We start from the raw sequence: 15455 nt of genomic DNA on the forward strand, positions 1-15455 counted from the left end.
ATGTTCATTCCTGGGGTCCGGTCGGCGGCTGCGGGGCGGCTGGTTGCCATGGAGACACAGCTGGTAGCGTCTCGGGAGCGCGCACGTCGGGCTACAGCAAGCGATGCGAAAAGAGCTGGCGGCCATCTTGGGAAAAAGTTTTATAAGTTGCTGAAACGCTGGAACGGTAAGTAGAAACCAGCTAGGAAAGTAATTTACAGGGGTAATTAGTAATGTATGTTTAATTAGGGGGACTGGGCACAAAAAAAAATTCACTGCTTCCTCGAGACATCTCCTTTAAGCTAGGGCAGTGGGGTGGGCCTATCGGACTTATATTAGCCACTAAAACAATGGGTCTCAATAGAGCGCTCTTTCGTACAATCTTCATTACATTTATTACCATGGACAGAACTTGCAACCTTCAGGTTGTGAGCGAGAGCTTAGGACTGCATTTCTGCTGCCTTAACACTCTGCGCCTGCCAATCTTCTGACGCATGAGTGTTTCCTCATTCTACAGCCGTATGATTAAGCAAGCAAACATTTCTACGAACAATCCTGCCTGATTATCAACCTTAAAGGAGTTGTCTGAGTTATTGACACTCGTTAACGGGTCCGCAATGCCTTTCATATAAAAAATCTGAGGTTACTCACCTCTCCTTGCTGCCTCATTTGTCTGCCGGCTTCGGTCTCCACTGTGTGTTTATAGGCAGCAGTGATGTGCCGTAAACCTGCTGTAGCAGCCAATGACAGCGCTCAGCCATGATCACTTAGCACTGTCATTGGCTGCTGCAGCTTGTTTGTAGGGCTTAGCATCTAAAGTGACGTCACAGCGGATACCGGAGCTGGCGGCAGAGGACGAACAGGGGAGCGAGAAGAGGTGATTAACCACTGATTTTTTATTTTAAGGCATGGGGAACCCAGTGACAGGGGTATCCTTAACTCGACCCCTTTAAGTCATTCTTAAAAAGAACTAATAAGCCCCTTTTATTTTGTGGCAAATAATTGAAATGTATGTTTCCGTTTTCTCAACCCTTAACTCACCTGTATGCAAAAAACGTATTCACAGTACATCTTACTATTTCGCACATTTGCCATTGCTTTTCATTACAATACTTCTAGGGTAAAATTTCTTTGCTATATTCGATGCTTTAACAGCAAACATTAAAAATGATCCAGGTGTCTATTGGTCAGATCTACAACAAAATTACACTCCTTTGACATCTGTTCACACATAGAAATATATAGATGCTTCTTTTGCTATACAAGAGTATCCCTCAGATATAATGTGAAAGAGGGGTATTATTGTATCTGGTCTCCACCAGAATGATGGGTGGAGATCTAGTCACACACAGTATCTGCCCCGTTAACGCCCCAAAGCTTCTGATTGGCTAGGGTGGTGTATTGGCATTAGGGTTAGGATGAGGATGAGTGTTAGTGTTAGGATTAGGGTCTCTTATGCGGCCCCCACAATTTATGCCCCGCCCTGTTGAGCAGCTATGTGCCTTGCTGTGCTGCCCTGCTGCTGTCTGAAGCCGCTCGTACCTTTGGTCCTCGGAGGTCTCCTGTTGTTTGGCTGTGCCGACTGTCTGCTATCGGCGGGGAGGGAAGGCACTTGTGTTCCACAATTGATGCCGATGCTCCGTCGGCCGCTGTCTATGCGGCCAGGACCGCACATGTAAGTAAGCTGGGCAGTACTGCAGTCACACCCAGGGACTGTGACAGTGCATATGTGAGTATCCCTGTGGCAGTGGAGGGAGCTGTGCGCCGGCAGCGCAATACACGGCTGAGACACGGCAGTGAACAGAGGTGTGAGGCGGCAGCGCAGCAGCAGTAGCAGACACCTGGTAGGTCAGCGCTGGGAACTATGACAGCTCGGCCAGGAGTGAGACCAGGAGCCAATCGGAAGCTAGGGGCGTGACAATGGACGTCAACTGCAGCTAAGGCCGGTCAGCCCCTAGCTTCCGGTGTTGACAAGATACAACAGTACCTGAAAGATGCTCATTGCTGTAATATGGCTTCATTGCAACACAGAACCCCCATATATTTCTATTTAACTGAGACGTTTATGTTGATCTGTTGCGTCAAGATGTTCAGAAATTCGTAATGCGGCAATGCATTGTGTCTGTACTATCCTGTGAAGTAACTGGCCTAGGCTTCAGTCTGACCCAGAACTGCATATTGTCATACTATGCTTTTAATAAACATTATTTGACAACTCTGATTTCACTGATCAGCACACAAATTGTTCACTGTTGTAAATCTACTTTTTGGTTTCATAATTTAGAAGTTTTGTCAAACATCAAGCAGTTATATTATCCTTATGTGACATAACCCGTCATAGTGGTGATATGGTAGAGTTTGCATTTGCAAATAACAATGGTGCTTTTACACGCTGCTGGGTTTTTTCAGTGTACGTGGTCTCTGGTAACTAACAGTAAGTTTCTACAACAGAAAATGTTACACTATAAATAAATAGGAAATGGGATTTAAAGGGCCATTTTAGCAAAAATACAGTTTTCACCTTTCACACTTTGAAATTTGTGTATTCCAGTCACTTCCATGAAGTGCAGCCCCCTGTCTGATGCTTGACACGCACCATCTTGACCTTAAGATTTTTTACTTTCAATTTTACATCTATCCCATGATGCATCTACACAGTATTAGCTAAGGTTACACCATTCTGCCTGCTTTGGAGACAGTTTAATTATCATTATCATCTGTATTCACCTAAATAAGCTACAGGCCATAAGTATACAGACAGCTGGATGAACTGTGATCTCCTCTATTATAGCTGTGTGACAGGAGCTGTGTAATCATCATCAGTAACTGACAGAAGTAGCTGTGTGCCCTTGCAGATAGTTTTAGTGGCAGATGCATGTAACAACATCACACAGATAAAGAATCTGACTTGAAAATGAATCCATAACCTCCAAGTAGATCTCAGTTGGTCAGAACTGAGATCACATGACCATCTGAGACAAATGAGTCTGGGGGTCTCAGACAGAAAGAAATAACTAACCAAGGTATCACTAACTCTCTTTCATAAACTAGAGGGCTAGCTGCATAATAACCAAATTTTTAAAATCACCATAGTGGCCCTTAAAAAATTTCTATAGGGCAGTTTGAAAACTCCCAAGTTTTGTGCGCACGCGGGTGTGCCGAGGGTTTTTACACTACAAGAATTGCTTTCTGTACACAATTTTGCAGTGTTTTCAACTTTCTCTACTCACCTAAAACCTTCGATAAAAGGCATTAAACATATTAATAAGCCAATAAAGCATATTAACATTGTAATCAACCTTAGTCTTCACACAGCCAACTAAATTCTTTTCATACAAATTCTGGTGAGTAATAAGGGTTAATAAGGTTTGCATTAGAAATTGGTATCTTGATTTTACCAATGAGTAAAGTAAAATCACAGGTCACAAATACAATGTTATTGATAGGGTTATGCATACCGCCATATAAATCTTCCCCTAGAAGCACTGATTTCAGGAGCAAACCTCCATCCATGAAAACCACACTTTAAAGTGGTCTTGATATGGCGAGCAATGTATTTATATTTTGCGCATTGTATAATGAGCCAAAATTTATAAGAGCGTAACCCTCTCAGTGCCATGCCATAATAGTATGGCATGGTTAGGGTGAACACCCACTTGCGTTTTTTAACGCTGCGATATCGGGACTTTCTAAACGCATCGCAAGTTTCTGCTTTGCGATTTTTGTGCGATGCGTTTTTAACATTAGAAAGTTCCATTGACAATCGTGTAAAAAAATGTGCAGCGATATCGCAGTGTTAAAAAAAACGCAAGTGGGTGTTCACCCTTAGTGAGTAGTTCCCACCACACCATGCTATTACGGTACAGGCTCAAGAGCTGCGCTTGCTCCGTCCGCAGCAGGTGTCAGTTGTAACATACAGCCAACACCTCGCTGCAACACCCAGAATTGGAGTTAACTCGGATCCCGGATGTTTAACCCGTCAGTCAGTACTGACTATGAAGCCTAAAGCTGGGTTCACACGGGGCATAATTGCTGCGGAATTTCCGTGCAGATGTTCTGCATGGAAATTCCGCTTGCGACTTTAATCTCGGGATTAGCCAGCAAAGTGGACAAGATTTGCAAAAATCTCGTCCACACGCTACGGCCGATCCCTGTCGGCCAAGCCACGCTGAAACTGACATGCCATTGGGAATTCAAAGACACGGCATGTCAATTCTTACCCCGTTTCCATGGCGACCTCTCTATGGGGAGAAATGGCTGCAGTGGAATGCCGCTGGTTTTGAAGCTGCATTTCTCCCGTGAAAATCTTGCGGCATTTCTGTGCGGTCAATCCGCGAGATTTCCGAGGAATTTTAGTCCCGTGTGAACTCAGCCTAAATGGTTTTACACAAGTAGGGGGCTCTGTCTGTAAGCCTGTCTCCGTCAACAGAAAAACAAAAACGTCAGGGGTCTTGGAATGCAGCGACACAAAAACATTTTGTGAAAAGAAAAAAAAAAGTTGCAAAACAAAAAACTATATACATCTGGTTTACCTGTAATCATAGCAATTTGTAAATAAAGTTACCATATTATTTATACCCCAACTGATTTATACAAAAAAAAGGGCCAAGAATTTATGATTTCCAAATATAAGATGAATCTTTATTAATTTTATTTCCAAATGGGTCATTAAAATAAGGATACAGTCCCACAGAAAAAATGACGGCGTCACAGGGTCAGTATGTCACAAGGTAGCATGCGTGACATGACCCCCAGTACAGATAACTCACATGGCATTACAGATGATAAAGCGCATATTAAATAAACCAAAGCAACCAAGAAGTAACATGTCCAAGAAATGGGGATATGAAGTAACAGACCCGCATGTTGGGACCCCTGGAATGGTGTCTCCCCCATCGCACATTTCGGCCCAACAGCCTTTGAAGGGGTTTGTTACGTCATGTGATTATTTATTTGATATGTTACACCTTGGTTTATTTTATAGGCACTTTATAATTTGTAAATAATGTATTTATTGGGTAAACCCCTATGAGTGGATAAATACCCAGGTTTTACAGAGAATTAGTACAAAGAAAAAAGAGTTTGTTTTGTCCCACCTTGCTGGTTGTGTTGCCGCCCTGTTCCTGTCGGCAGGTATACTCACTCACACACCTTCACATAGCCATCCGGTTGCTTTGGCTCCATCAAACAAATGAATTCCATAGACAGGAGTCCGGCTTCCGTGAGAAGATTATTCCTGCTTTATTTAAATAACCATGTGCTCTTCACAGACAATAGAGTACGCGTTTCGGCTCTAATGGAACCTTGTTCACCTCTACACAACAGACATCCCAACAATCTTTAGGTGGAACAACTTAATAAACAGGTTCTTATTTACTCTAGCTGTTTACAACCTGTTTATTAAGTTGTTCCACCTAAAGATTGTTGGGATGTCCGTTGTGTAGAGGTGAACAAGGTTCCATTAGAGCCGAAACGCGTACTCTATTGTCTGTGAAGAGCACATGGTTATTTAAATAAGGCAGGAATAATCTGTCTATGGAATTCATTTGTGTCACAGAGAATGGTATGAATTATGTCTTTAACTATACCTCAGTTGGTTTAGCAGTCGTGATGACTGAACTTGGAAATTCAAGAATATTGATGTAGCAAACTTTAATTTGTGTGTAATAACTTTCTGCAACAAGTTATCTTAAGACATTAAAAAGCCATTGTTATCTTATTTTAAGATTTAAAAAAACCTATTGTAAGGCAACTAAAAGGGTAAACAAAGTTATCCTAACACCATAAATCTCTAGTTAAACGCTTGTACATCTGTACCTGGGGAAAAGAAAAGTTGGCTGCATTAGGCCGCTTTCACATGGGCTACAAAATCGTACGATTTTCTCGCGATGCAATAGTGCTACAAATGGCATGTATGTGAAGCCCGTACTTTCCAGTATGTTCCTTCACATTAGCCATGTTTTGTAGGCTGATGCATTGCAAGAAAAAAAATCGGGGCATGCTCTATACAGCCGCGATTTCCGATGTTTTGTAGCCCATGTTTCCCAATGGAGTCTTCCCATGTGTTGCATCGCACAAAAACGCAGCTTTCGTGTGGTGCGATGCAACTTTTACAGTAGGAAGTCCTACTGTTTGAGGCCTAAAATAAACCCTATCTGCATTAAAACAAAAAACAATACATTACCTAACAGGCACTGTCCACTCTGCCGCACTTTTCCTCTGACACTTGTTTGTAGTCTTCAGCTAGTGCTTCCTGCTCAGGGGTTTCAAACACCCTGCCTCCTGGAAGCGCTGGCTCTGATTGGTTCTCGAGCACCGTAGCTCTGCCAATCACTGCCGCGCTTAATGAACCAATCACAGCCATCACATTGAATCATTAAGGAGTTAAGAAACTTGTACAAAACTGGTAATATTTCCTGTAGCATCGGCTGAGCCACGGCACTCGAGAACCAATCAGAGCCACTGCTTCCTGGAGGCGGGGTTTTTGAAACCCTTGACCAGGAAGCGCTGACTGAAACTACAAACAAGTGCTGGAGCTGCGGAGAAGTGCAGCGGAGTGCTCAGCGCTTGTTAGGTAATATATTCTTTCTTTAAAATGCAGATAAGGTTTATTTTAGGTGTAGGGCGTACATTTCAAGATCCCCTGAAAAACCCTGCCAAAGAGCGTTACAAAGTTGCGTGACTCTGTAGCATCACGCGCAACTTTGTAGCGCCACAAAATTCCAATTACTCTGCAAGAAAACCCAGCAATATCACACAGAATACAGCTGCAATATCGCTGCGATTTTCTCGTGGCTATATTGCTGTCGCTCATGTGAAAAAGGCCTTAACTCCAGCTTTATGTCCTGGATGTCTTGTATTTAAGGCAACAGGATGTAAACTTACATCCTGTGCGTGGCTTAGGCTCAGAAGCTTAGCCCGCGCCATCTGCAGCGGGATTCGGCTGTGACTAACAGCCAGCCTCCTGCTGCACCAGTGGGAATGGGTGAAAACACTGTGCCTCACTGTTAAACCCTTACATGCCATGATCAATGTTGATTGTAGCATGTAAAGGGTTCACAGAGGGAGCGCACTCGCAGAACACAAAGAAAAAAATGTATCATGTCATTCAGACCGCATGATTAAGGCCAGCTGCACGCACCAGGGTCGGCTTCCGCATGCGAGAGCCTGCAGCGGAATCCGACCCTGTGCCCAGCTGGCATCCGCGCGTACCTGCCTTTTCTGTATCTTTACTGAACTGTGGATGGTCCGCGCGGCGAGCCGTTGGACATGCGCAGTAAAAATTTATTTTTAACTCTGCTGTTCCCGCATCATCGCCTAGTGATAACGCGGAATCTGTGACCTTTCTGCGATTTGATTGCGGAAGGCCCGCAATCACATTAAGTTGTCACGCAAAAAACGAGCCCTCATACAGCCATGTCAACAGAAAAATGTAAAAAGTTATGGCTTTGAAGTGTGAGGATGAAAATCTCCCAAAAATCACCGTGTCCTTAAACCCAAAATAGGCCACGTCCTTAGGGGCTTAAAGCCTCCCCAGAATCTTTGCCTTGCAGCAGGAATGCATATGCAGGGATTGTTGAGTAAAGTAACGGCTTTAATCTTTTCTTACTTTAGTTTTATTTTCAGCCCACACATGAGATCAGCAGCACTTTAATGTTGTGAAATACACTGTCAATCATCTCTTTCATCTCAGTGTGACAGACATACATGTCATCGCTGTAAGTATAGATGTGGTGAGTTTTGCAGTTGGGCAAAAATTGAACATATTTGAAGAAATTATATCATTATATATTTTAAGATGAAAAAAGCCAATGTTCCCATAGCTACCAATCATATCGCAAAAAAGATGCTACGGGAAATATTACCAGTTTTGTACAAGTTTCTTAACCCCTTGATGATGCAGCATTTTTTTTTCCTTTTTGGTTTTGCCTATCCACTTTCAAAAAATCGTAACTCTTTTATTTATCTAGCTATCGACGTCGCTGTCTGAGGGCTTGTTTTTGCAGGACTAGTTGTATTTTTTAATGGTATTGTTTAATGCACCATGTACTGAAAAACTTTTAAAAATCTGAAATGGGAAAAACACAATTCTGCCATTTTGGGGGCGGTGGACGTGTTTTTAGAGTGTACATACTGCACCAGAAATTACATGATATCGTTATTCTATGGGTCAATATGATTACGATCATACCAAATTTATAGCTTTTTTTTTTTTTGCTGTACTATTAAAAAAATGCCACCATTTTTATAACAGTCATAACCTTTTTCAGTTTTCTGTCAATATGGTTGTGTGAGGGCTATTTTTTTGCAGGAGGTCCTGTAGTCTCTATTGGCACCATTTTAGAATTCATATGACATGATTGTTTTTTATTACATTTTTTCTTGGAGACAAGGTGACAAAAAAAAAGCGCACTTTTGGTGTTCTGAATTTTTTTTCTGACAATGTTCACCATGCACGATATATAATATGTTACTTTGATAGATCAGACTTTTACCAACACAGTGATACCAAATTTTTTTTTTATTATGAATATAGGACAAGGTTTTTTTTTTTATAAAAAACTATTATTACCTTTGATTTTTTATAATAATAAAATTTTTCTACCCTGTTTCCCTGAAAATAAGATGCGTCTTATATTAATTTTTGCTCCTTAATATGCGCTACGTCTTATTTTCAGGGGGTGTCTTATTTCGCCGTGGCAAATCCGTCTGTGGCTGCTAATCCCTCAATTGGCCAGCTTTGTGGATGAAATTTCTCAGAAATCTCGTCCACATGGGACAGCGAATCTGTCACAGCAAAGCTGGGAGAAGCCGCTGCTGTGGTGCGGATTCACCGGCCACAGAAACGGAAAAGCGTGCAGCCAGGTCGCTTCAAAACAAGCGGCTGAGTGCCGTGTGTTTTGAAGCAGCGCTTTCCCGGCAGAAATCTCGCTGTTTGTCGCTGTGGCCAAACTGCGAGATTTCCGCTGGAAATACGCTCTGTGAGAACCCAGCCTTAAGAATCACACACAGGTTGCCTGACTCACATACAGAGCCATAAAAAAATAAGGGCTGTAAAGTAACGTACCTGTCTGCAGACAGAAGTTCCTGTACCACTTGTAAGCAGGGATGGTATTGCAGCTTCCGGCCACCAAGGGGAGCTCATCACAGCAGACATATACAGCAGGAACAGAACGTACAGTATGGACTTTTCTAGCCAGCAAGAGGAGCTCACAACAGCACACTGAACAGCACAGCAGGGGCAGGATAACAGCAGACTGTCTGCAGATCTATTTATACATCTGGAGGTGGGAGACAACGGGGATGTCAGCAGGGGACAGGTCTCTTGACTTGCCTGCACACTTTACAATGCCTTACTATCGGGGGGGGGGGCTTATATTTGGGACTTCTGCAGATTTCAGGGGTGCCTTATTTTCGGGGAAACACAGTAACTCATTTTTACATTTTTTTTCAGTCCCTTTAGGGGACTTGAACTTGCGATTGTTTGATCAGTCATACAGTATAATGCAATACCATAGCATTGCATTATACTGCATTCTGACAGGCAATTAGTCAGGACAGCCGAAGGGGCCTTCAGAAAGCCCAACGCTGCTATGTAACCAGACAGCACTTTGTATTCTCATCACAGAGGAAGCATTTGGGATACCTGAACACCGATTGGGGCATTTAAATGTTGCTGTCAGAATTGACAATGGCATTTGAAGGGTTAACAGCCACAATCAGCATTCAAAGACAACCAGGACCCATTGTGTATGGAGCTGGATCGGCTGCTGATTCCTCTCCATACAAACCCCCCAGGATGTAACTGTTAGCAAGTCTCAAAAATTAAAGCGTAACCCAAAATATAACTATAGACTTGAAACTTAGTTTACTCGATACTATTAATCCTATACATAGTCATACTACACTTAGCAACAAGGTTGAAATGATCATTGGCGGCACTGGTAACATATTTCATATACTTGCATGGAGGGGAAACAGAAACTTCTATCACAATTACTGATGATAATCATATAGCTCCTATCGCACAGTTATAATAGAGGAGATCACAGCTCATCCTCCTGTCTGTATACTTGTAGATCTGTAGCATTTAGATGAATATACATAGTAGTACTAATCACACTATCCATTGGCTCTAGCAGGTCATATGAATCTGTACTGATGGGAAGCTAGCATAGCATAAAGGAGATAAAGCAGGGACAAATTTCAGCATAAGGGTTCTTTCACACGAGTGTTAGCATTTTTACGTTCGCCCGCTGGTGCCGTAAAAACACGTGAATGGGCGCAAAAAGCTAACGTTTGTGCGCCTGTTCAGAAGGCCCGGCGTATATACGGAGAGCCCGCAATGCTGTTGGGCGGGGGAGACAGTTTAGCTCTGCTAAGCTGTCTCCCCCTTCCCTCCCCCTCCGCCGGCTCTCAGCAATAGGAGGAGGCGGAAGCTAGTGTGCTAAGCTCTCGCCCCTTCCCATTGCAAACGGCCAGCAAGGGGTGGAGAGGAGGAGGGAAGGGGGTGGGAGTTTAGCAGTCACGCTGCTAAACTCCCTCCCACCTCCTGTTCTCCAGCAGCTATCACTGGCTCCCATAGGAGTCTATGCAGCAGCCGACGTATTCTGGCCAGAAAGATAGTTCTGGGACTATCTTTCCTGGCAGGCGTAAAAGCGCTCGGCGCTACATTGGCCGGCCAGGCGCTTTTAAGCCGCGGGAATACGCCCATGTGATCTGATGCATTGGATTCCAATGCATCAGATGGTAGTGTATATCGGACGACCGTGAAAACGACGGGTGATATGCGCTCGTGTGAATAAGCCCTAAAGATGGTGCCTGATAAGCATCAGACAGGAGGCAGCACTGCCACGGAAGTTATTGCAATGTGCACAGGCAATCAGGTGGAATGGTGGAAAAATGGGATTTTGCTGGAATGGCACTTTAACATCTTTAAAATAATTAAAATATAATTGTTTTTAGAAGCATTGCCATGACTGAGTTGGTTTTCCTGGAGCCCTAATGAAGATGACTTATACTGGATCATAAAGAATTGTAGCTAAGTTTACATTAACAAGTTCTACTTTATCTGATGAGCCATAACATGAAAACTATTGTATAATATTGCTTATGTCCCTCTCACACCGCCTGAACAGCTCTCACCCATCAAGGTACGGACTTCAGAAGACCTCTGATGGCGTCCTGTTGTATCTTGCAGCAAATCCTCTGAGTCCTGTAAGCTGTGAGGTGCGATCTCCATGAACCAGACTTCTAGCACTTCGCAAAGATGCTCAATGGATTTGAAATCTGGAGAATTGGGAAGCCAAGTCAACACCTTGAACTCTTTGCCATGTTCCTTAGATCATTTCTGAGCAACCTTTGCAGTGCGGCAAGATGCATTATGGTGCTGAAAAAGGTCACTGCCGTTAGCAAATACCATTGCTATGAAAGGGTGTACAGGCTATACAATGTTTAGGTGGGTGCTACATGTCAAAGTGACATCCACATAAATACCTTTTTACCATAGCCAATGTAAACCTTTTCAGCAGTTTGTGCTACGGTAGCTCCCCTATGTGATCAGACCAGAGAGGCTAGCCTTCACACGCACATCAGTGAGTCTTAGGCACTAATGAGACTGTCTCTGGCTCACTAGTTGTCTTTCCTTGGACCACTTTTGGTAAATCCTGATCACTGCATATGAGAAACATTCAATGACATCTTCCGTTTTGGAGATGCTCTGAACACAATCGTCAAGCCATCAAAGTCATTGAAATTCTTAATCTTGTCAATTTTTTGTGCATCCAAGACTTGAAGAACTGATTGTTCCCTTGCCTAATATATCCCACCCCTCGACAGGTATCATTGTCATGAGATAATCAATATTATGCACTTCACTTGTCAGTGGTTTTCATGTTACGGCTGATCGTCTATAGTAAAAATTCTAGTACTTACATCCATACCAGGGAAAATCAATGTTTTTGGATTTGCTCTTTCCACAGGCACACAGAGGAGTAAGTTATTTGTGTGATTTTTCAGCACTCACCTCATTTCTTCTCCAGATAAGAATGGATGGAATGTCAACTCCTCCCAGGTAGAGAGACAACGCGGATCAACTGGGAGAGACTGTCCATTTTGCGCCAAATCCTTCCGTTCTTCCCATCATCTTAAGGTGCATCTCCGTGTACACACAGGTAAGACCTAGCCTACAAATTTCTGAGATTGTAGTAAGATTCTTATTAGAGATGAGCGAGCGTACTCGGATAAGCACTACTCGCTCGAGTAATTGGCTTTATCCGAGTACCGCTGTGCTCGTGGCTAAAGATTCGGGTGCCGGCATGGAGCGGGGAGCTGCAGGGGAGAGCGGGGAGGAACGGAGGTAAGATCTTTCTCTCCTTCTCTCCCGCCCACTCTCCCCTGCTCCCCGCTGCGACTCACCTGTCAGCCGCAGCGGCACCCGAATCTTTAGCCCCGAGTACAGCGATACTCGGATAAAGCACATTACTCGAGCGAGTAGTGCTTATCCGAGTACGCTCGCTCATCTCTAATTCTTATTAAAGCACTTGTCCCAAAAACTTACTTATCCGACCCTCGGGACCCCACCAATCATGAGAACTCGGGTCCCAAGTGTCCCTGAATGAAAGGGACCTCCGGCTATCTCTGGCAGTCCTGTAGAGATGAACATAGCATTAGTGCACACTGTGACCACTGCTCCATTCATTTGGGGACATTTGGGGCTGATCAGTTACTTATCACGTAGATAGGTGATAAGTTAGCTTTGTGGACAACCGCTTTGTGGCTTATTTTCTTATTTTCTTACTTTATTCTCTCATCATTTTTGTATACAAGTTGTCCCTTGTTGTTGTTAATAATAGCCAGGACTGGATCCTGTGGAGAGGAAAAGTACAAAGGATCTTTTTTGGATACATTTCCTGTCTAGAACAAAATACACCAAAACTGCAGTGTGGGGACAAGACCTAAGTATCCGTTTTATGTACACTTTTAGGCCACAGTTTTGTAATCCATTGTGCCTTTTTCTTATAATTTACACATTTTTCATTATTGTGCATGTATTTCTTATTCAATTTGCTACTTACCTCTGTTCTTTTCTTTTTGCACAGGAGAGCGACCTTATAAGTGTCCCCATTGTTCATATGCTGGCACTCAGTCTGGGTCTCTGAAATACCACCTGCAGAGACATCACCGGGACTCCAAACTTGCTGCAGGCGTCCCCTTAAGGGGCAAAAACATTCAGCAAGGTACAACCCAGCAAGATCGACTACTCCCTGTATCTACAGCTTGGGCCAATTCCTGCACTGATTTGCCCACAACTTGTGAAGATGGAACCTCTCTACCTCTCCGTCTTCATGTGACTGAGGGCCAGGCTCCTAGCACATTCCCTCGCATGACTGGTAGAGGTGGACAAAGGAGAAGAAGTCCTTCACATCAGCCAACTAATGGAAGACCAGAGCATGAGCCTTTGGATTTGTCTCAAGGAAACCCTTTTCACCGCTGCATGTACTGCCCATTTGTAACTTCAGTAGGAGAGCTAATGAGCCTACACCTTCAAGTGCATCATGGGAGGAGATCACGTAGAAAGGGAGGCTATGTAAGAGGAAGACCCCGTCCCGTGCTTTCTCCACAGTCCCAAGGCCCTAGCCTGAGAGACAGCCCAGAGCCATGTGAAAGCACTGAGTGAACTAAGAATTAAAGGGCAGATGGTATGAGAAGTGCCCTGTAACTGCCCAAAATCCATTATCCACATAAAAAGAGAGATGAAACGTTTAGGCATGATGAAGTGTGATGGTTAGATAGAAAATGTGAGGGCTTATGATGGATAGAGAGGGGAGACAGCTAGAAACTGGAAGGAATGATTGAGGAACATAGAAAATGGGTGTGTGGGTGTAACAGCTAGGAATGGGTAGATTGTGGCAGAGACAGGAAAAAATGGAGGTCGAATGTGAGAGAGTTAGGGAAGGTACTGTGGGAAGATAGATGGGCTTGAAATATATATTGCAGTTGAGAGAAACAGACAGTCAGTGATACCCTTTCCTGGGAGAGACAGTCAGTGGCAGTAAGGACAGTATGGTTAGCAGTCAAGAGATAACCGATTATCAAAATGACTGATTTTCAAAGATAACAAGAATAAGCAATAAATGAGAGACTGAACGACAATTTTGGAGAGTGGATGCAGGCGCAACATTGGAACCGCAATAGTGAAAGAGTAAAGAGGATACTTTTCACTATTGCGGTAGACTGCTTGCAACATATCTGGCCTACGAGCAAGAGAACCAGCTATAGAAATAGGATCGCAGAAAGTTAGTGATAGAATGAGAAACACTAGACATAGGGTTAATAAAGGATAAATAGACATGCTAGTAATAATGATTATTTTGCCCCAGAAACATTTCTTTCTGGTTGTTGCTGAGACTTTATTTTTGATATTATAATTTGCATCGTTCTTCAGACCCGGCTGCCGTTAGACACCCTAAAACACGTGCCCCTTCTTCCACATTCCCAAATGATTTAGAATTCTGTTGAAAGAATACATTTCCACGTTTAGAGATTTCTATATTTTTTTTTATTCTTTTCTTGTAGAAAAAAAATAAATTTGGAAAAAATTAAATAAACTCTGTTTGAAAATAACAATGGAAATTAAGCCCTTCCAGAGCTTTCGTTTCACCACAGTATTGTTATTATTATTGTTGCTAATGGCACAAACTGAAAGCATCTTCTCTGGTTACTTGGGAAATCTTTAACCCCCAAAAATTCTACACAGAACAAGTGGGAAGATGGTGAGAAGTAAAGATGAGCGAGCATACTCGCTAAGGGCAATTACTCGAGCGAGCATTGCCCATAGCGAGTACCTGCCCGCTCGGAAGAAAAGGTTCGGGTGCCGGCGCGGGGGAGTGGTGAGTTGCGGGGGGGGAGAGAGGGAGAGAGAGATCTTCCCTTCGTTCCCTGCCAACACCCGAATTTTTTCTTCCGAGTGGACAGGTACTCGCTAAGCGCAATGCTCGCTCATCTCTAGTGAGAAGGTCTTTTATTAACTACAGGACTACTGTGGATTTTTGAAACCTAATTTCACCTTTAACAGCAATTAAAGGGATTGTCTGAGTTGTTTGTTTTTTTTAATCTGTGTTTTCCATGGCAAAACAAAATAAAAGATGCTATACTCCTATGTCCCTGCAGCTCCAGTTTTCCCTCTGACCCGCTGCTTACAAGCTATAGTCAGCCTAAAGGTCTGTGATTGACTGCTCTGCAGCCTGTAAACAGAGGTGCGGACATGTGGGGAGGCAGGAGAGGTGAGTATAAAATCTTTCATTAGGTTTAGTTATGGGGAAAACTGAGACAATCCCTTTAAAGGTATGTGAGTCAAGAAGGGTGTGGTCTCTCCTTAAGGAGAGCACCCAAAAAGTGTGTGGAGACACCTAGGGAGTGAGTGGGTCTGGGAGGGGCATCGTCTCTTCTCAAGGAAAGCAGCCAGATGGGCTGTG

General features: G+C 43.4%; 1 protein-coding gene across 3 annotated transcripts in view; it reads left to right on the top strand.

The window, feature by feature from the left end:
* ZNF219 (zinc finger protein 219) overlaps positions 1 to 14613 on the top strand; it is a 44681-nt gene extending 30068 nt beyond the window's left edge. For all 3 annotated transcript variants that reach the window (XM_066603746.1, XM_066603744.1, XM_066603745.1), the window contains exons 3-4: positions 12021 to 12152; positions 13080 to 14613. In XM_066603746.1, the coding sequence (XP_066459843.1) occupies positions 12021 to 12152; positions 13080 to 13657 (710 nt within the window). In that variant the 3' untranslated portion in view covers positions 13658 to 14613. The remainder of the gene's footprint in view (positions 1 to 12020; positions 12153 to 13079) is intronic.
* The last annotated feature ends 842 nt before the right edge of the window (positions 14614 to 15455 follow it).

Source organism: Eleutherodactylus coqui, chromosome 5, assembly GCF_035609145.1.
Source record: "Eleutherodactylus coqui strain aEleCoq1 chromosome 5, aEleCoq1.hap1, whole genome shotgun sequence".
Taxonomy (NCBI): domain Eukaryota; kingdom Metazoa; phylum Chordata; class Amphibia; order Anura; family Eleutherodactylidae; genus Eleutherodactylus; species Eleutherodactylus coqui.